General features: G+C 45.7%; 1 protein-coding gene across 1 annotated transcript in view; it reads left to right on the forward strand.

Annotated features, from left to right (window-relative positions):
- The first annotated feature begins 770 nt into the window (after window positions 1-770).
- Window positions 771-20,251, forward strand: part of SLC22A2 (solute carrier family 22 member 2) — a 41,253-nt gene continuing 21,772 nt past the window's right edge. The window contains exons 1-4 of the mRNA XM_075553865.1: window positions 771-1,181; window positions 3,471-3,574; window positions 10,481-10,635; window positions 13,513-13,681. Coding sequence (XP_075409980.1) covers window positions 771-1,181; window positions 3,471-3,574; window positions 10,481-10,635; window positions 13,513-13,681 — 839 coding nt within the window. The remainder of the gene's footprint in view (window positions 1,182-3,470; window positions 3,575-10,480; window positions 10,636-13,512; window positions 13,682-20,251) is intronic.

Genomic DNA, 20,251 nt, shown 5'->3' on the forward strand with positions numbered 1-20,251 from the left:
TGGATGTACCACCACCATCAACAAGACAGCCCTGAGCCCTGGACAGAAGAATCTGAGACAAAGGCTGTGGAATGAAAGTGCCCCATACAGACTTATACGTGTAGTGGACATTGTATTCCTTCCTCCCAAGTGGGTCTAGGGGAAAGGCATTTGGGGGTTGAAAGGTCAGCATGTCTTTCAGATCAGATAAACACTTGGAACAGGCAAACTATCAAACCCGAGGACAACAAACCCCCGAAGAGGCAGCCGCAGCGTGTGGCCTTTGCTCTTGTTTGCAGAATAGCCCAAAGAATTTGCAGCCCAATCAGAGTCCGCAGAGGAGTGCTGTCCCCCAGGGCCAGCTGGTCCTCACCCCAGCGGGCGGGGAGCCAACTACGCGGACCTGCTCGGTAGGCCCCTAAGAAGAGGTGGCCCGTGGGGTCAGTTCTGTGGGCCCCTCCCGGACTAGAGAAAGATTAACAAGGCTGTTGGACATGGAAGCACTCGGGTTACAAAGAGAAAGGGCTGTTTGTGTGTTGGTGTGAGGCAGCGACAACGCATACCCCACGGAGCCCTGCAACAAACCGGCTCTGGGAGAGCGGCAGAACCCACGCCCACGGCAGAAGAGCAGCGTGGGGCGAGCCTGGACCCAGGGCTGCTTTCTGGAGCAGGCTGCCACTCTCCCTCGGGGTGCCAGTCCAGAGGCGGCCTGTGCCCACGGCAGCCTCCGTTGCGGCCCTTCGAAATCTCTGGGGTAGAAAGGCCGTGGAGTGACCCCTCCTTCAGCAAGAATGCCCACGGTAGATGACATCCTAGAACACATCGGAGACTTTCACTTTTTCCAGAAGCAAACGTTCTTCCTCTTGTCTCTGCTCTCTGTTACCTTCGCCCCCATCTACGTGGGCATCGTCTTCCTGGGCTTCACCCCCGACCACCGCTGCCAGAGCCCTGGGGTGGCCGAGCTCAGCCAGCGCTGTGGCTGGAGCCAGGACGAGGAGCTGAACTACACCGTGCCCAGCCTGGGGGCTGAGGGCGACGTCTTCACTCGCCAGTGCCGCAGGTATGAGGTGGACTGGAACCAAAGCGCCCTCGGCTGCGTGGACCCGCTGGCCGGCCTGACCACCAACAGCAGCCACCTGCCCCTGGGGCCCTGCAGGCACGGCTGGGTGTACGACTCGCCCGGCTCCTCCATCGTGACCGAGGTGAGTGAGTCCCACCCAGATGCTCAGGACTGAGAGGGAGAGAGTAAATGACCGAGCTTGGCTTCTGGAAGATTTCAGGGTTAGCCCATGCCTGTGCTCCGACATGCTCCTTGGACTCGGTGTGCCTCCCAGGACCCTAGCTTGTAGATGAACAGAGAAGCTTCCATTTGTCTCGATGAGCAGGGAGGTGACAGCTCCTGGCAGTGATTCTGGTTTATGCCAAGTCACAATGGCGACAAACCCCCAGGACTAGCACAACTGCTGGAAATCAGCCCAAGGAGGGGACGAAGCTGAAGCCTCCTCTTTTTCCAGAACTCCTACCTTCCCCCCGAGTTTTCCCACCACGCAGAAGGACAGACATCTGGCAAGCTTATGGAGTTCCCCTGAGCTGTGCCTTCCTGTATTGGGGCCCCGGTGGGGTGCTGTAGCAGGTTATGTGTTGGGCTGCCAACCTCGAGGCCAGCAATTCAAAACCCCCTGGGGGAGGTTCTACTCCCCTACAGATTTCCAGTCTCAGGCGCCCACAGGGGCAGTTCTGTCCTCACCTGTAGGGCGCGATGAGTCTGAAAAGACTCATCGCCTTCCTGTGATGCAGGAAGCTTCTCTCCGGATGACTGTTTCATTCCCTCTTTAATTAGCTCAGTGTTCCTATAAAACCCTTTGGAGTCAGAGATCATGCTGCAGTCCTATTTTTCTTAACATGACACTTAGCATTTCCATTTAATTGAGAATTCTTGCTGCAAATGGAGAGAAAGCAAAAGCCAGAGTCTTGTTTCTCCATAAGATAAAGCAAAATGGAGAAATGAAATTATTCTGAAAAACACTGAGCAAGCCAGTTGCCTGGCTTCATTTCAAACAACGGCTTAGATAATGGGAAGATGTTCTGTATGAACAGATGTTTCTGGAAAGGAGCCTAATTTTTGTTCAGGATCTAAAGTGGCCAAATAGTTATGTGACATGTAGAAGATCTACATGTTCCGCACCATAAACTTTACAAGGCCGTACAGCTTGGCTGATATCATTCCAGCCCACAGGGAGAAGAAACTGAGGCCCAGGGCGGAGACAAGTGGTGTCCAAGGCACATGGAAGTGTAAGTGGAGTTGGCCCTAGAAGCCTGGCCTCCTGACTTCCTCTGCGAATCACCCCAAAGGACAGCAAATGCAATCAGGACTTCCAGCTGGTTCATACCGGCTTGAGAATTTGCATTTCCACGTAGAAATGAACCAGTTCAAAGTCTTGAATTCAACAGCCTTTAACTGTATGCTTCTAACACTACCACCACCACCCCACTCCACCCCGCCGACACACACACACTGCTATCAAAGACGTCCTTCAGAGCAGAGGCTCCAGGAGCCCAATGCATCTCTTCCTTCTGTATCTTAAAGTTCAGAAGTAAAGCATGGATTCACTTATAAATGGAGGCATCACTTAATGCCGGTTGATTGAGCCAGCACTGTGGTGATGGTGTCGCATGTCATACATTGAGCTGCTAACTGCGAGGTCAGCAGTTCGAGCCCACCAGTTGCTCTGCTGGAAAAAGATGAGTCTGTCTATTCCCATAAAAATGCAAAGTCTTGGAAATCGCAAAGGGAAGTTCTATTCTATTCTGTATAGTCAATGTGAGTTGAAATTGACTCGGTGGCAGTGAATTATAATTGATTCCTGGTAAATTCTCTGGGAAGCATTGAACTGCTCATAGCAAGGTAGGCAGTTCAAACCCGTCAGCTGCTCCTCGGGAGAAAGCCGAGACAATCTGCTCCCATAAGTATTGATAGCTTCAAAAACAATACAATTGGGCTTCTGGGAGTTGGCATTGACTAGGTGACCATGGTCTGGTTGGGTTGGGTTTGGGCTTATAGTTGGCCTGGGAACCTTGGTTGCCCAGTGGGTTAAGAGCTCAATTGCTAACCAGACGGCTGGCAATTGAAACCCATCAGCCACCGGATGGGATAAAGACGCTTCCACAAAGATCCACAGCCTCAGAAACCCTACGGAGCAGAACTACTCTGTCCGGCATGGTCACTGTGGTGCAGGGTCCACTTGGGTTTGGTTTGAGTTATGGTTGACCTAATGACCAACTCCCAGGTGGGCTATTGACGAGATTGGGGCAAGTCTCTTGGTTGGGCAAAGAAAGTGAGCACGACAGCAAATGACTGCACTCTTGTCCCTGGGCCACACTTCAGGTAAGAAGAGGTCACGAGGGCCCGGGCTGAGTCACGTGCAGCAGGGTTCTGACTGGATGCTGTTTTCTTTCCTTTCTGGCGTGGAACACATCGCATGCCGGGCCAGTTTAACCTCGTGTGCTCCAACGCCTGGATGCTGGATCTGTTCCAGTCAGCGGTGAATGTGGGATTTTTTATCGGGTCCATGGGGATCGGTTACATAGCAGACAGGTAGGTGTGCAATAAACATGGTGGGATGGGAACACTCTTACAGATTCGGAAAACATCTGTTCCTGCTCCCAAATTCGGAGACCATGGTGTCCTCACCTTCGCCTTCGCAGTCCTATGCTTGTTGCTGGTACGTCGGTCCGAGCAAGGCTACTGCTGGCAGCTACTGTGGAGTCCGCCCGGACTCAAACAGACCGAAATACCCCCGAGTCCCGATGGTCTTCACGAACATTGCCTGTGTGAGTCCGTTGTTGCGGCTATTGGATCGACCCATCCCATTTTGGGTTCCCCTTGTTTTCTGATGACCCTTGCTTTACTAAACATGATGTTTAGCAATTCGCTTTCTTCAAGACGTGTCCAAGGAAGTGAGTCAAAGTCTCACCACCCTCACTTCCAGGGACTGTTCTGGTTGCATTTCCTCTGAGATAGATTTGCTCATTCCTTCAGCAGTCCGCAGTAGATTCCATATTCCCTGCCAACAGCAGCACTGGACTGCATCAATTCCTCGTCTGTCTTCCTTCTTCATTATCTAACTTTTAAAAGCTAGTAATGACTTACGTCTTTATTTTCCAACTCTTAGGGGTCATGGAAAGGGATTGGAGCATTAAAAACCCACAGCAGACCCTCCGCCATCAAGTTAATTCTTACGCTAAGAATTAACACCCTGTGTACAATTTCTGAGGAGGTGAATATTTGCAAGCAGCCGCCCGCCATATCTTTCTCCTGCAGAGTGGCCGGTGCTTTTGAACTACCAACCCTGGGTTCGCAGCCCCACACTTAAACAACAGCACCACCAGGGCCCATGTGTGTGTGTGTGTGTGTGTGTCACCAAGACACTATCCCATTAAAAAGTCTTCCATACAATGGGAGAAAAAGGTAGAACAAAACTCAAAATCAATTTTTGAAAAGACCAGGCTTGCTGGTCAGATAGAGACTGGTGCAAGCCCAAGACTATACCCCTGAGTCACCCTTCAGTCTGGTACTTCACTCATCCTTGCGGCTCAGTTTTCAGCTACACAATGGAACAGTCTATAAGAGAAACAATCGTGCTAGTGAGGCATGCACCCACCCCTTGCACCAATCAACCAGCTGATATCAAGGAGACTACATTGGCCGAAGAGTGGGGTTCTGAAGAGTGGGGTTCCGAAGGGTCAGGAGAGGAGTGGAGGCCAGAGACCGAGAGGGAGTGAGGTGAGAGCGTTGCACCAAAGGCATGTAACTGATGTGATGAAGTAAACAGTGTATGAGTGTTGAATGTAAAACGGCTCTGTAAGACCTGCACTTGATTTATAATCAAGTTTTTTTGTTTGCTTCATTTGTGTTTTTTTAACTAGTGGAAAGATTCCATTATCTTTTAATTCTGTGTTTCCATGAGCTGTTGGAAGCTCCTTAATACACATGCACACACACTTATTTAGCTCTGCAAAAATCATAAATGAGTTTTAAGATTGTAGCACTTTCATTCCCTCCCCAACTATAGCTCTGATACAGACAATCTCAAACCTAGGAATAAATATTAAATGTGATGGAATGGACTATGCCTTGACCTGCTAATCACAAGGTCGACAGTTTGAACACACCCACCAGTCCTTGGGGGGGGGGGGAGCGGGGGCAGGGGGAGATGAAACTGTCTGCACTGTTATACTTAAACCTTGGAAACCCAGCAGGGCAGTTCTACTCTGTCCTAGAAGGTCACTATGAGTCAAGATCAACTTCGTGACTGTGAGTTTTACATATTTAAGTATGCATACAATATTTACAGATAAATACAAACATCTCCTTGGATTATAGTATGTCGCAGGCTGGATTTAAACTTGCTGAAGTCTTAAAGATGACCAGCAATGTTCCAGCAATGACCTACTATGTCCCAGGGCCAGGTATACCTGCCATTTCTACAGGGGCTATGCCATGGGAAGCTGGAAGGAGGGAGGACAATAGAGTAGTGGGCTAAGCATTTGCCTGCTAACTTCAAGACTGGCAGTTCAAGCCCACCAGCAGCTGTGTGGGAGAGAGATGACGCTGTGGGCTCCTATAAAGACGAACAGCCTCAAAAACCATAGGGATCCATTCTACTCTGCCCTAGAGGGCTGCTATGAGTCAGAATCGACTCAATGGCAATGGGCTGGGTTTTGAATTAGTCATGAAGCAGTTTGCTCTACCACCTCACATTTCTAACTGCACTTAGTCTCCCTGCCAGGGCTGCTCTGGAAACGTCCTGTTAGGTGGCTTGTAAGGTGAAAAGAAAGGTCATTCCTTTTAAATTTTATTGCCACAGAATTGAGGCTACTTGCTTGGAGATGACCCAGAAGCTCAGGAGAGACACATTAACTACAGGAGGGCCAGAGTCCAGACCAGGCCGTCTGGCCAGCAGGCTCCTCCCTTCCTCCCTAGAAAGTGCAGATACTGAAACTCAGAGAGGATGTGGGCCAAGAACCCCGCCTCAAACCACAAGTGACCCAGTTAATTATTCTCATCCCACTCGCAAAGCAGGAGACCTCCACTGACAGTGCATTCCTAATTTATAATCCCTGTCAATTATCCACCTTCTCAAATGACTTCATCAGAGTCTTCCATTGTTGAAATCTCCCATCTAAGTCATCGTTCATGATGCTTCCCCCGAAGGCTTCATTCATCTTTCGAGTTCTTTGTCTCGGCTGTCTGCAGTTTGAGAGGTTGTTTGCCCTCCTTTTGCTCCGCTGGCATGTGTGTCAAGAGCATGAACCAAAACCCCAAACCCGCTGCCACCAAGTTGATTCCAGCTCACAGTAGACCGAGTTAGGGTCTCCAAGACCATAAACCTGTATGGGAGCGGGCAGCCTCATCTTTCTCCTGTGGAGTGGGTGGTAGTTTTGGATCGTTGACTTACGGGTTGGCAGCCCAATGCTTAACTCTCATGGGATCCAGAAAAGGCAGCCGATTTCTCGTCTAGATGTCCAATGGCTCCTTCCGAACAATGGTCAGATTTTATGCACTGGGATAAAAATCTCATAGAGTCCCATTGTATAGTTTGGCTCAAGCCAAGGCTAAATAAAACAGGTGAGCTTCTATGAAAAATTTTGAAATATGCCCTAACCGGTGTCGGATGTCTAACCTTCAGGTTAGCAGCTCAGCCCCACCGGCAGAAAGACAAGGCTGTCTGCTCCCCCAAACAATGACATCCCTGTGCCGCGACCCTTGGATACAGTTCCTCATGTGGTGGTGACCCCCAACCAGCAAATTCTTTTCGGTACTACTTCATCAGTGCAATGATGTTACTATGATGAATCGGGTGACCCCTGTGAAAGGGTCGTTTGATCCCCCAAAGGGTCGTGGCCCACAGGTTGAGAACTGCTGCCCCACAGGGTCGAAATGAGACAGAAGCAACTCCATGGCAGTCAGAGTGGTTTGGCCTCTACAGCTGGTTTCTTTGTCAGCGGAACCAGAAATATTCCATGAAAACGTGGTAAATGAGAGTATGGCCTCTTGCACCAAGTCAAGGTCAGAGCATCAGATTTGCAAAGACGAGAGGGGGGGAGTGAAAGAAGGAAGAAAGGGGGGTAGGGACAGAGAGTGAATCATGTGCTAGAGAACTGGAAAATAAATCTTTTATAAAACTTCTCATTTATTTCTTCTTCCACAACTTCCTAAAGATCAATTTCGGTATCACTTGACAAGAAAGTCAGTCCTCACCAGATCCGCACTTTTACTCGAAGGGCCAGTCGTTCTAAGGGCTGTGTTTAGTGGCACACTGGTTAATGTTTAATGCCCGGTAATCGAGGTAAATGTTCTGGTCTGAAAATATTCCCCCCGTCAGTAACTTGGCTTTTCACTTAGAGGATAAAACCTTATGATGGACAAAAGTTTTTATCTTGTGTACAGCCCTGTTGATTGTTTTTGCCTTTTGCTGTTTGTGCTTCCGTTGTGTTAGAATCCATTGCTAAAGGCTAAACCCCAAGAGCATTGGCGCTGCATTTTCTTGTAAGAAATTTATGGTTTCGTCTGCATAGTTAGGCCCTGAGTCCATTTTCTCTTTGCTTGTGTGCATATGAGACATGGATCCTGTTTCATTTTCAGCATGTGGAAATCTAATTTTCCCAGCATCATTTATTGAAAAGACTCTTCTTTCCCCACCAAGTGGACTTAGGCCTCTTATAAAAAAAAAAAAATCAGTTGTGCCGGTTTATTTCTGGATTCTCAATTGTATCCTATTGGTCTGTGTGGCTATTGTTACACCAGTACCGGGCTGTTTTAGTCATTACACTGAATAATATATTTTAAGATCAGGATATGTGAGTTCTCCTGTTTTGTTCTCTTTCAACATTGCTTCGCTATTCAGCTGGAGTGCTGTTCTTGCCGTTCCAGGTAAAGTTGAAGCTGAGGGGATTTTTGACTAGGATTGTGCTGAATCTTTAGATTGCTTTGGGCATTATTGACACCTTAACAATATTGAGTCTCTCAATCCATGAACAAGGAACATCTTTTCATTTATTTAAGTCTTCTCGAATCTCTTACAGCCGTGTTTTATAATTTATCTTGAATGAGTCCTTTACCTACCTGGATAAATTTATTCCCAGGCATTTTATTCTCCTAGACACTGCTGTAAATGGAAGTTTTCTATAGCACTAGAACTTTTCTTATGGACTTTTGGGGATTCTATATATAGGATCATGTCACCTGAAATGGAGATAATTCTACTTTCTCTCCAACATAGATAACTTTTATTTCTTTTTCTTCTCTTATTGCTGTGGCTAGATATTCACCCCATTCATCAGACAGCACTCAGAAAGGATTAGGACCCACTCTAATCCTGTATGACTTTGTTAACTTAGCTGAAAACATCTTCAAAGAAAGAATCTAATTGCCAACAAGGTCACATTGATAAGTACAGGGATTGGAATTTCTACATCTTTGGGAGAGACACCATTCAATCTATATCATGGTCCTACTAGCCTACTCCATAAAATGCCCATAACCCTTTTTTCCAACTGAGTCTCAAGTCAAGGCTGACTCTTACAACCCACTATATGGTTTCTGAGGCTATAAAAATTTTTTAGTCATTTTATTAGGGCCTCTTACAGCTCTTATTACAATCTATAGATCCATCCATTGTGTCAAGCACATTTGTACATATGTTGCCCTCATCATTTTCAAAACATTTTCTTTCTACTTGAGCCCTTGCTATCAGCTTATTCCACCCCCTTCCTCCCTCAAGATCCCTTGATGATTAATATATATTTTTTCATGTCTTACACTGGCCACTGTCTCCCTTTTCTGTTGTCCATCCCCCTGGGAAAGGGGGTTGTTATATGTCGATTATTGTGATTGGTTCTCCCTTTCTCCCATCCCCAAACTTCCCCTTATCCTCCTGGTTTTCCTACTCTCATTATTGGTCCTGAGGGGTTTATCTGTCCTGGATTCCCTGTGTTGTGAGCTCGTGACTGTACCAGGGTATATGCTCTGGTCTAGGTAGAATTGAGGTCATGCTTGGGGGGTGGGGTGGGGAATGGGGTGGGAAGGAAGCTTTAAAGAACTAGAGGAAAGTTGTATTATTCATCAGTGCTACACTGCCCCGATTGGCTTGTCTCTTCCTTGTGACCCTTCTATAAGGAGATGTCCAATTGTCTATAGATGGGCTTTGGGACTGCACTCCGCCCTCCCCTCATTCACATCAATATGATTTTTTGGTTTCGGTCTTTGATACCTGATACTATTGATACCTCATGATCCCACAGGCAGGTGTGCTTCTTCCATGTGGGCTTTGTTGCTTCTCAGCTACTTGGCTACTTGTTTATCTTCAAACCTTTAAGACCCCGGACACTATATCTTTTGATAGCCGGGCACCATCAGCTTTCTTCCCCACACTTGCTTATGCATCCATTTTGTCTTCAGCATTCTTGTCAGGGAAGGTGAGCATCACAGAATGCCGAGTAATTAGAACAAGGTGTTCTTGTGTTGAGGGAACACTTGAGTGGCGGCCCAATGGCTGTCTGCTGCCTTACTGCTTAACAAATAAATATATGTAAATAGATCTATTTCCCTATTGTTATATATAAATATAGTTACATATGTACGTGCCTGTATCTAGACCTCTATAAATGCCCTTTGCCTCCTAGTTCCTTCCTCTATCTTCTTTTACTTTCCTCTTGTCCCACTATCATGCTCAGCCTTCATTTGGGTTTTGGTAATTCCTCTCGGCTACATTGCCCTTGATCAAGCCCCACCAGGCATTCTATGCCCTCCTCACCATTGATTTTAGATCACTTATTGGTCCCTTGTCCCTGGGTCTATTGGCACCCCACTTCCTTTCCCCCGGTTAGCCTCATGGTTCCCCTGTAAAGCATCTGGCTGGATTTGAGCCACGTACCTTTGGATTAGCAACCCAACATTGAACTCAGAGTGCCATGAGTGATGGGAGTGTGACACCAAGCATTTCCAGGGAAACACACAAATACTACCCAGTCCAGAAGCACTTTTGGAACTGAGGAAAGTGCATATTGAACACTGAATTTCTTTTGTGCCAAAGCAAAAACTTTCTTAGGTAAGTCGTTGGTTGAGATGGCTATTGCAAGGCCCCTAGCTTATATGATGATGTAAGAACTAGCTAGATCCTCAGGGCATTCAGCACTGGGTGGCCTGCAAGAATCACCTGTCTTCCTAAATCCCCTCCACAGTCTGAGACTGAGCAGTTCCTTTTGCCCTGGGCTGAATGTGGCTCCTTGTGCGTAAAATGTATGCACAGCCTTCTGATGAAAAGCCCTGAACTGAGTGCCCTGAAGCGGTGGGCTCTCTTTATAAGTATCCTCCTAGTTCCTCTGCATTTCCATACACAGAACTTGCTTCTGCTGCCTTCTGGATGTTCACAGCATCCATGAATTTTCCACATCATCCATCTGATTCTTTGGCATGTTTCTGTTTGTTTTTTATCTGCAGATTTGGCCGTAAGCTCTGCCTCTTAATTACAATCCTCATAAATGCCACATCTGGAGTTCTCATGGCCATCTCTCCCACCTACACATGGATGTTAATTTTCCGCCTGATTCAAGGACTGGTCAGCAAGGCAGGTTGGGTAATAGGCTACATCCTGAGTAAGTCTGCTTGTGTTTGCAGCTGTGAGCGAGAACAAAGGGTCTTGACTGCCAAAATATAGCCAGGTGGGGGGTAATTGCTGAGCAAAATGGACTCCATTTCAAGACCGTGTTGGGAGAGATGTTTTGTTTTGTTTCAGTATCAAAAGAATTTCTAAAGCCTTTCCAGTCAACTCATTCTGCATTCCTCCTCTTTAGGAAAGAAAGCAATGAAGACAAAAACAAGGGTAAACTTCATGTTGCCGAGATTCTGATAAAATCTTCTTGGAATTTCTGTTTCCTGGACACTGCAATGCTACAGAGAGAGAAAATCTAGTTTACAGCCTGTTCATAAAGAAGATTCGGTGATGAGTGATAGGGCTGATTTGTAAAAAGGACGTTATTACTTTGCACTAACCTGCTATAGTAAGCCCCAATGACCCTCAATGTGTACACAAGAAAATCAAGAATGCAAGTGTGTTTTTGTTATCAAAATGACTATCACTTAATTCCAGGTACCGTGAACCTCAGTTGTCAGTCCGGATGTAGTCATGGGGTTGGATAAAGCTTGTTCTTTATTACACCTGTGCTGTCATATGCTGGTAAAGCGATCGTAGAAAAACTTTTTGAACCATGATTTATAGTGTTTTCCACTTTCCTTGGCGGAAATACTTCCACCATGGCTGCTTTCAAGATACCAATGTTTATAACCACCAGCTTATGAAACACCTAAATATTTAAAAATCAGATCCCATGAGCCACAACTACCTGCCTCCAGCACCTGCTGAGGTTTCCAAACCATTTATGTGGATTAATGGAATCGCAAGGAAGGTAAGAGAACAGCATATAGCCAAGTTTTTCACAATTTACGATCTAAATTCAAATTCTGATTTACCACTCTGCTTTATGACCCAAGATAGAAGTTCTGTGGGTGTACCTGAAATATAGCTGGATGTGCTCTTTCAATTATTTGATCATTCAATTGCTCATCTTGGCAAGCCTCTTTTGAATTATGATGTTGGTGAAAAATATTGAATAGACTGTGAACTGCCAGAAAAATGAACCGATCTATCTTGGAAAAAGGACAACCAGAATGCTCCTTGGAAGCCAAGATGACAAGACTTGACCTCACTCATTTTGGATATGTTATCAGGAGGGACCAGTCCCTGGAGAAAGACTTCTTGCTTTCTAAAAGGTCAATGAAAACAAGGAAGATTCTCAAGGAGATGGGACGACACAGTGGCTCCAACAATGGGCTCAAAAAGCAGTAATTGGTGAGGTTGGTGCAGGACCAGGCAGTGTTTTGCCCTAGCCTACCTGGGGCCACTACGAGTTGACCTGATCTGAAGTACCTAAGAACTACAAGATGGGATTTATAAGTTTTACATTCATTTTGTTTGTCTGTTTAAGATGAACTTGTTTGTCACTAGAGACCTCAGTTGTGTTTTTCCTCCTCTTCATTTTTAAGCCTTTCAAACCAGTGTTTGGGTGTGAGGAAGAAGGCACCTGGAGGGATGTTTCCTTTTGGTTTTGGGGATGAACAGTGGAAAAGTGGGTGAAGGGAGATGTCAGACAGTGTAAGACATGACAAAATAATAATAATTTATTAATGATCAAGGGTTCATGAGGGAGGGGAAGCAGGGAGGGAGGGAAAAAATGAGGAGCTGATACCAAGGGCTCAAGTAGAATGCAAATGTTTTGAGAATGATGATGGCAACAAATATACAAATGTGCTTGGCACAACAGATGGATGTATGGATTGTGATAAGAGTTGTATGATCCCCCCCTAATAAAATGATTTTAAACAAAGAAGAAGAAAGGAAGGAGGAGAAATGGAAATAGGGAACACAGGAAGGAATGGGATAAGTGATGTTGCATTCACCACAATCCCCAGATGGCAACCAATGACATGAAATGAAATGTGTATAAATTTTGAATGAATAACCTTCACCCAATTTATAAAACAAATAATGATAAAACAAAAAACCTAAAGAATAAAGAATACCATATATATTTATGCATCCCATCCCAAGAAATTAAATCAACAATATCTTAACAAACCCTCCATAAGTGGGTTTTTGTTTTAAAAAATTAATTTACATAATAACAATCCTACAACAGTAAAATAGGGCTCAATATTACATATTTCCATTAAATAAAACTATTCAATATTATCAGGCAAAATGAGTTCAGGTTGAAACTGAAGAAAATTAAAATAGTCCACAAGAACCAAAATACAGCCTTGAGTCTATCTCTCCTGAATTTCAAGACCATCTCAAGGACAGATGGGACACATTGAACGCGAACGACAAGAGACCGATGAGCTGCTCGAGAAGACAAGATAAAGCATTGGAACGGCGTGTGCAAAAGCACGCCACTAACGAAGTCAAAAAGGAAGCGCGTACCCGACATGTCACAAGTTACATGCCAATAAAACTGTTAAAAATCAAAATCCTCACAACTGGACCAATAGACGTCATCATGATAAACAGCCGAAAGGTTCAAGTTGTCGACGATTGGATCCACAATCCGTGCTCGTGGAAGCAGCAGCCATGGCCTCAAAGAAGGCATTGCACTGAGTTAATTTGCTGCATGAGAGCTCGTTGAAGTGTTGCAGAGCAAGGCGGCCACCTTGAAGACTAAGGGCTCTTAAAAGATGAATGAATGAATGAATGAATGAAGGTTTCGTTTGTTTTCAAAGAAGCAGGCTTTATCTAGTCACGCAGGCCATCTCCAAAAATGCCCAGGCAGTGTTTCTCTTGGTTGCATCTTGGGATTGCTATGAGTCAAAACTGACTCGACAGCATCTAAAAAGAACACTGAAAGTTACAGAACTCTAGTTTCCAAAAAGTTGAACAGCCACCCACCTGTCTTGCTGATTTTGACTTTTCTGTGCAGTTACAGAATTTGTCGGGCTGAGCTACCGGAGAACAGTGGGGATCTTGTACCAAGCTGCCTTCACCGTGGGGCTACTGCTGCTGACTGGGGTGGCGTATGCACTTCCTCACTGGAGGTGGCTGCAGTTCACCGTAACGCTGCCCAACTTCTGCTTCTTGCTCTATTACTGGTAAGTTCGTTTGACCAGAAAGTCCCTCTCCCTTGTGGATGCCATTCTTCCAAGGTCTAACTTTTCCTGGATTCACCCTGTGCCTCACTCTGGAAGTCAGATGGTTTCCTCACTTAGGGCTTAACTATTTTTAGGAGCACATTTCCACTTTTTATGTTATATTCAAATTAGCATCAAGTGGCTCTGCTGCAATTTGGACCACAAGCACTCTGAAGAGCTAGACAATTCTCATATGGTTGTCGCAACCCCCCGCCCCTCCCTAGAACCTTCAGGGCAGAGAAGGCAGAGCATGACTCTCATGTCACCTCCTCCCCAGACCCACTGTCAAGGTCAGTCACAGGAGCCTTTACCCCAGGTAAAGCCGACGAGGTGTTCCTGATGGAGAAGACCAATCAATCAGAGTGCCCACAGGAAGTGCCTTGTATGCTATTCCTGACCAAGGAAAATACGTGGAAGGTAGCATTCCTTATTGAGTGTGAACATGAAAAACAAACAAACAAGCTCACCGCCATCAAGTCCTTTCTGACTCATAATGACCCTATAGGACAGAGTAGAACTACTCTGTGGGGCAAGATGCTAATGCCCCCCCACCAAATCATTCTATTGGAACATAATTCAGACATCATACCACTTAATATTTCATTGATATCAACCAGTGTTGTACAATCATTACTGCAACCCTTTTCATTTTCTTCCTTCTTGTACTTCTTGATTTCAGCTCTCCATTAACCGCTCTCTCCCCTGCCATGCCCCGCAGAAACCCTGGTTCTAGTTACTGCCTCCAGAGATTCACCCAGTGTCCCAGGACTCTACGGCCTGTGGGCTGGATTCCCAGGAGGTTTACACAGTGTGCCTTATTAGGAGCCTCATACCAGGCACAGTCTCCCCGCGGGATCCTTGAAAGTACTGTTGGTCCTCTCCCATTTTCTTCCAACAGAAATGCCCTTGTCATCTCTGAGACATGTCTGCTCCCCTTACCCCTCTTGACTTGATTTTCCCATCAGTATCACTTATCCCTCTGGTAGAAATGACTGCTGGTTGGGGGTCCCTCATCACATTTTGCATGGCAGCCACCAAATTAGCATCTTCCTTTCCCTCACTAAGACTGTAACTCTTTACGGGAGTAGAAAGCCTCACCTTTCTCCTGTGGAGAGATTGGTGATTTTAAACTACTGGCCTTAATTCACCACCATGGTTATCTAAAAGAAAGCCAGGTGGGTCGTGTTAGTCCAGGTAGACTAGAAAAACAAATCCGGAGACACTCATATGTGCATAAGAAAGAGCTTTATCTGCAAGAGCAATTGAATATTGAGAAAACATCCCAACCCAGTCCAGATCAAGTTCATAAGCCCGATATTAGCCCATATGTCTGATACCAAGCTATAAAGTTCTCTTCAGACTCACGAAACACATGCAATGATGCCGAATGCAGGAAGGTCACAGGCCAGTAGGTAGGAAGTCTTGTGGTTCCGCTAATGAAGAAGCATCTCAGGGCTGGCAAGAATCTCCACGTGCCTCCTTTAGCTCCAGGGCTCTAGCATACCTCCATGTGCATTGCCTGCAGGAATGTCTTCAGGAAATGAGTGTGTGCCCCGCCTCCAACAAGCTATTTATCTACATAGTGCCTCCAAATGAGGTCATCAAGCTGTGACCTGATTGGCAGGCTAAACTCCACCCCTTCACTCTTAAGTCTCAAATTGACAACAGATAACTACCACATGGGTTAAATCAGTGGTTCTCAACCTTCCTAATGCCACGACCCTTTAATATAGTTCCTCATGTTGTGGTGACCCCCCAACCATGAAATTGTTTTAGTTGCTACTTTATAACTGTAATTTTGCTACTGTTATGGATCGGGCAACCCCTGTGAAAGGGTTGTTCGACCCCCGAAGGGGTCGTGACCCACAGGTTGAGAACTTCTGGGTTAAATGAATAATTTCTTTTATAAGAATCAGCACAAAACTGGTTCCTTTGAGGTAGAGTCTAAAAGGTATCTCAAATGTCCAACTTCTCCAAACTGCTGGACGACTCCATCATTTCTCACACTACTTCCCTTCCTCTTGTACTGCCCTTCACAGCTTTGGGGTCAGTGATTCACTGTAAACACACACACACACACACACACACACTTGGGGGGGAGGGTTTATAGGATATTGTTGTTCAATTCATTTAATGAGATGAGCTGTGGAAATATATAGAGTATGTTTCTTTTTTAAAAAAATCCCTCCAGATTTCTTATGCCTCAAACCTAAATATGGATTGAGTGGCTTATGAGAGAGAGAGAGAGAGAGAGAGAGAGAGAAGGAATAATTGAAATGATTTTGGAGTCTTTAGTGACAACCAAGTTCATCTAAAAAAAATGTCTCACAGAATTCACAAACTTATTTAGGATTATGGGGCTGATTGAGAAAGTAATTATATGCAGTCCAGGATCAAGATTAACTTGGAAGTAATAGAAATGACTTGAGAAACAGATTTTCTATCTGGATGGATTTTTCTCAGTCTTGCTGTCACCTCACTCTTAGGGCTGGGAACCCCACTGCAGCCCTCTCTGCTGGTCTCCTGGGTCTCACTGTCCTTTGTGTCATCTTTAATGCTCCTTCAATGTCATTGCCCCTTTTATTGCTCCTTGTCTCTCCCTAAAGCTGGTTATATATAGCAAGCTCCTTGTACGTTTCAGGGTGCGTCTCCACCCCAGCAAGACCTACAAGGGCTTGGTGTGGCTTATTTGCGTGGTTTCACCCTCAAAAGAGTTCCGTGTATCTTCTTTACATTAGAATGATTGTGCAGCACCTCTGGTAAGCCACAGACACCTTGGAGTGACAAGATCATGTCTACCCAAATAAAAAACATCTATTTTCCTTCAGTATGAGGGGGAACCCACCCCCAAAATGGAATTATTTTTTCAGAGCTATGAGTTTAAATGTTTTTTTTTTTTACAAAACCACCTCATCACCTTCAATGTACTCTCCAGTACACTTAAGATATTTGCAAATCTGCGATTCCATTCTTGGAAACATTGTTCAAACTCATCTGTTTGGATGGCTGATAGCATCTACTTTGTTTTTTTCTTCACCTTTTCTACATCATCCAATCATTGTCCTTTCACGTCCCTCTTCATTTGTGGAAACAAAAAGAAGATGCACCGTGCAAGGCCAGGTGAGTGAGGTGCATGGAGCAAGAGAGGCATGCTGATTTTGCCAAAAACTGGAGCACTGAGGTGGCTGTGTGAGCAGGTGTGTTGTCGTGGTGGCAAAACCATTCCCCCGTCTGACACAAATCAGGCCTTTTTGTCCCACATGGTTACGCAATCTTTTCAGAACCTCTAAATAGAAAACTTGATTAACAGTCTGACCTGGTGGAACGAACTCTAAATGTACTATGAGTTGACATTTTTATCCATTCTGGAAGTTGATGGACATCCAGAATGAAGTTTGTCATCAGTCAACATTTCACCTCGTTTGAAATGAGAAAACCATTCGTACACTTGAATTTTTCCCATAGCACTGTCCTTGTAAGCTGTGTTCAACATCACAACAGTTTCTGTGGCATTTTTCCTGAGCAGGAGACAAAATTTCACAGCCTCTCTTGTTCTCTTAAACCGGCCATCACAAAAAGAACGAGGTTTGAGCAAAACTGTTTTTGTGAAAAAATTCACTGTGACCAGAAAGAACCTTTCCAGGTGACGCCACTGGGTGCACTAACTCAGAGAGAGTTGCTTGATGCTCTCCTAGTAGGAAGAATGCGTACAACAAAGCTCTGTTGCACCAGGCACCATTCTGGGTTTGGAGGGTACCCCCTGGTAAGTAGAACTCCCCATGGCTTCAAAGACTGCAATCCTTATGGAACAGACAGCTATACCGTTCTGCTGTGGAGCAGTTGGTTATCATCGCAACCCCATGCACAACAAAAGGAAACTGTGCACCGTGACGATTGTTTCAATGATTGAATCACATGTTGCAGCTATTGTGCCAATCTAGCTCATTGAGGGCCTTCCTTGTCTCCGATGCCCTCTACTCTACCAAACACAAGACAGAAGACAAAGTCCAGCCACTCTTGCCTTTCAGGAACACCCTGGCTGTACTTCTTCCAGCACGGATAGGTTTGTCCTTTCGCATTAATGCTAATATTTTTTTCCAGCAGCCCAATTCAGATGCGGGATTCTGCTCTGGTCCTGCTGATTCAATGTCCAACTTTCACATGTCTAAGAGGCAATTGAAAATGCCATGACTTGGGTCAGGTGCACCTAAGTCCTCAAAGTATCATCCTTGTCTTTCCGTACTCTGAAAGCCCTTGTGAATGCAGTGCACGCCAAATCACAGCAACCCCGTGTGCAATAGTACAGCCAGGGCAAGAAGCACCATATTAAAGCAGTTCACTGCACCACAGGAGGGCTGGGCGACCAGACTGCTCCCCTCTCAGGTGACACGCCCAGAGATTCCCTTCCACGTACATTTCCTGTCCTCTCCATAGTTCTCTACCCTGGGAAGGAAACCTCTTGAGCCCACCCAGGGTGTCTTTTTTGCCTCCAAATGCCAGGTTAGTGCTGAGTCATCCTGAATAACCCCCTCTTCCTCCTTGCCCTTTAGCTGACCTTGCGCCTTTACTTCTCTGACTCTTTTCCCCGTGTCTCCATTGATGTGATTGCTCACTGTCATCAAGTTGGCTCTGATCCACGGTGACCATATGTACAGCAGAAAGAAACATTGCCCAATCCTGCACCATCTTCATGGTCGTTGATATGTTTGACTCCATTGTTGGACCTATTTTGTCAATCTAGCTCATCAGGAAAACATTATTTCTGACTTGGATAGCTGCCATAGACTTCCAACTGGTCTCCACCCATCATTCCCAAAGCCCAGCTCCGCCATATCACCCCCTGCCTGAAAAGTGTTTGATACGTTTTTCTAAGAATAAAGACCTGATGTTTCAGCATGACCAAAAAAATTTATCTAGTATCCAAGTCTGTCCGCCTTGGAAGCATGTCCTCTTATTGTTCTCTCTAACATTGAATTGACCAAAACAAACACCTCCCTTCCACCTGTCTGATTAGCAACCCTATAGGTGAGCTTCTGGAGCTATAGGTTTTTTATAGGAGTCAAACATCTCATCTTTCTCCCTCAGAGTGGCAGGCGGGCTCAAACTGCTGACCTCATAGTTAGCAGCCAAATGCATAGCTCACTAAGCTACCAGGGTTCTTTTTTAATTAGAAGATCATTTTTACTGGGGGCTCTCACAAGTTTTTTAGCAACTCATACACCAATGGTATCAAGCATATTTGACCATGGTTCTTTTACATTTACTTACTCCCCTGAAGATGCAAGATGGGGTGGGAATAGGGCACACTGGGAGAAAAATGGAGGCAGGGAGCTGAGTCAGGAAATCACTGCCATGATGCTTGTAGGAGATGACAAGAGCAGAATTAAGACCAACGGTGTCTGAAGAAGATGACGTTATAAATAACTTCAACAGGCATCAGTGACCGAGCTTGGCAATGGATTGCGAAGGGTCCTAGAATGCAGGAAGTGTCTCCTGGGTTGGCCCCCAGAGTTGAGTCTGTATGCCTGTACTTGGTGAAGGTGCCGGTCAGAGAAAGGAAACACGTGGAAGGAGGTTCTGGGTTGGAAGGAAACGAGGTGGGTTTATCTTTGGACATGCGGACTTTGAGGCCCTGGAAGGATGTCTGCACATAGGTATCTAGAAGTCGCTAAATTCAAGGATCAGGAGTTCTGGTAAAATCCAGGCATCCATTTTATGTAGCTTTGGGAGTGGAGGAACTCACTTAGAATAAATAGAATTGGGAAAGGAAAGGGGATGTACAAACACTAGAGAGCCAAGCAGGGGAAGAGAAGCCAGGAGCAAAGAAGACTGAGGCGGAAGCCTCAGAGAGAACGGGGAGGTTCCGTAAGAAGCAGGTGTGATGGAAATCCTTGGGGGTAGGAAGCAGCCCTCCTTGGTTGACCTGAGCCCTCAAGGACCACCGTGTGCTGGTCTACGGGTACCACCTCCTGTCATCAACCATCCACTTGCCTTTACAGTACTTGATGTCTGCTCTGTAGAGGGTGAGCTCTGAAGGCCGAGTAGCCTTAAGGACCATGTGGTCCAGTTTCTGCCCCAGGACCCAGAGTCCCCTAATGAGTTAGTAATGTGTATTCAATACACGTCTAGAAACTTGCAGACACCTGACCTCGTCTTAGGAGCCCTGGTGGTATACTGGTTACACGTTGGGCTGCTAACCACAAGGTCAGCTGTTTGAAATCACCAGCCACTCTGTGAAAGAAGGATGAGGCTTTCTACTCCCCTAAAGATTTGCAGTCTTCAGAAAGCCGCAGCTGCTCTGTGCTATAAAGTTGCTAGGAGCCAGAATTGACTCGGCGGGGTGAGTGTTTGGTGAGTTTAACTGGGTATTTCCCCAGGAGCAATAGTCCAGTTTTTTGCTGATTCCACTTCACAGTGACTTTTCTGGAACGAGAAACGATGGCATATGGCACCTGACAGCTCTGTGACTCTGGGTCTGCCTGAGTCCAGGATGACTTCTTTCCACCACCGTTCTGAGAATTTCTGGCCCTT

The sequence above is a fragment of the Tenrec ecaudatus genome, chromosome 7, assembly GCF_050624435.1.
Source record: "Tenrec ecaudatus isolate mTenEca1 chromosome 7, mTenEca1.hap1, whole genome shotgun sequence".
NCBI lineage: Eukaryota > Metazoa > Chordata > Mammalia > Afrosoricida > Tenrecidae > Tenrec > Tenrec ecaudatus.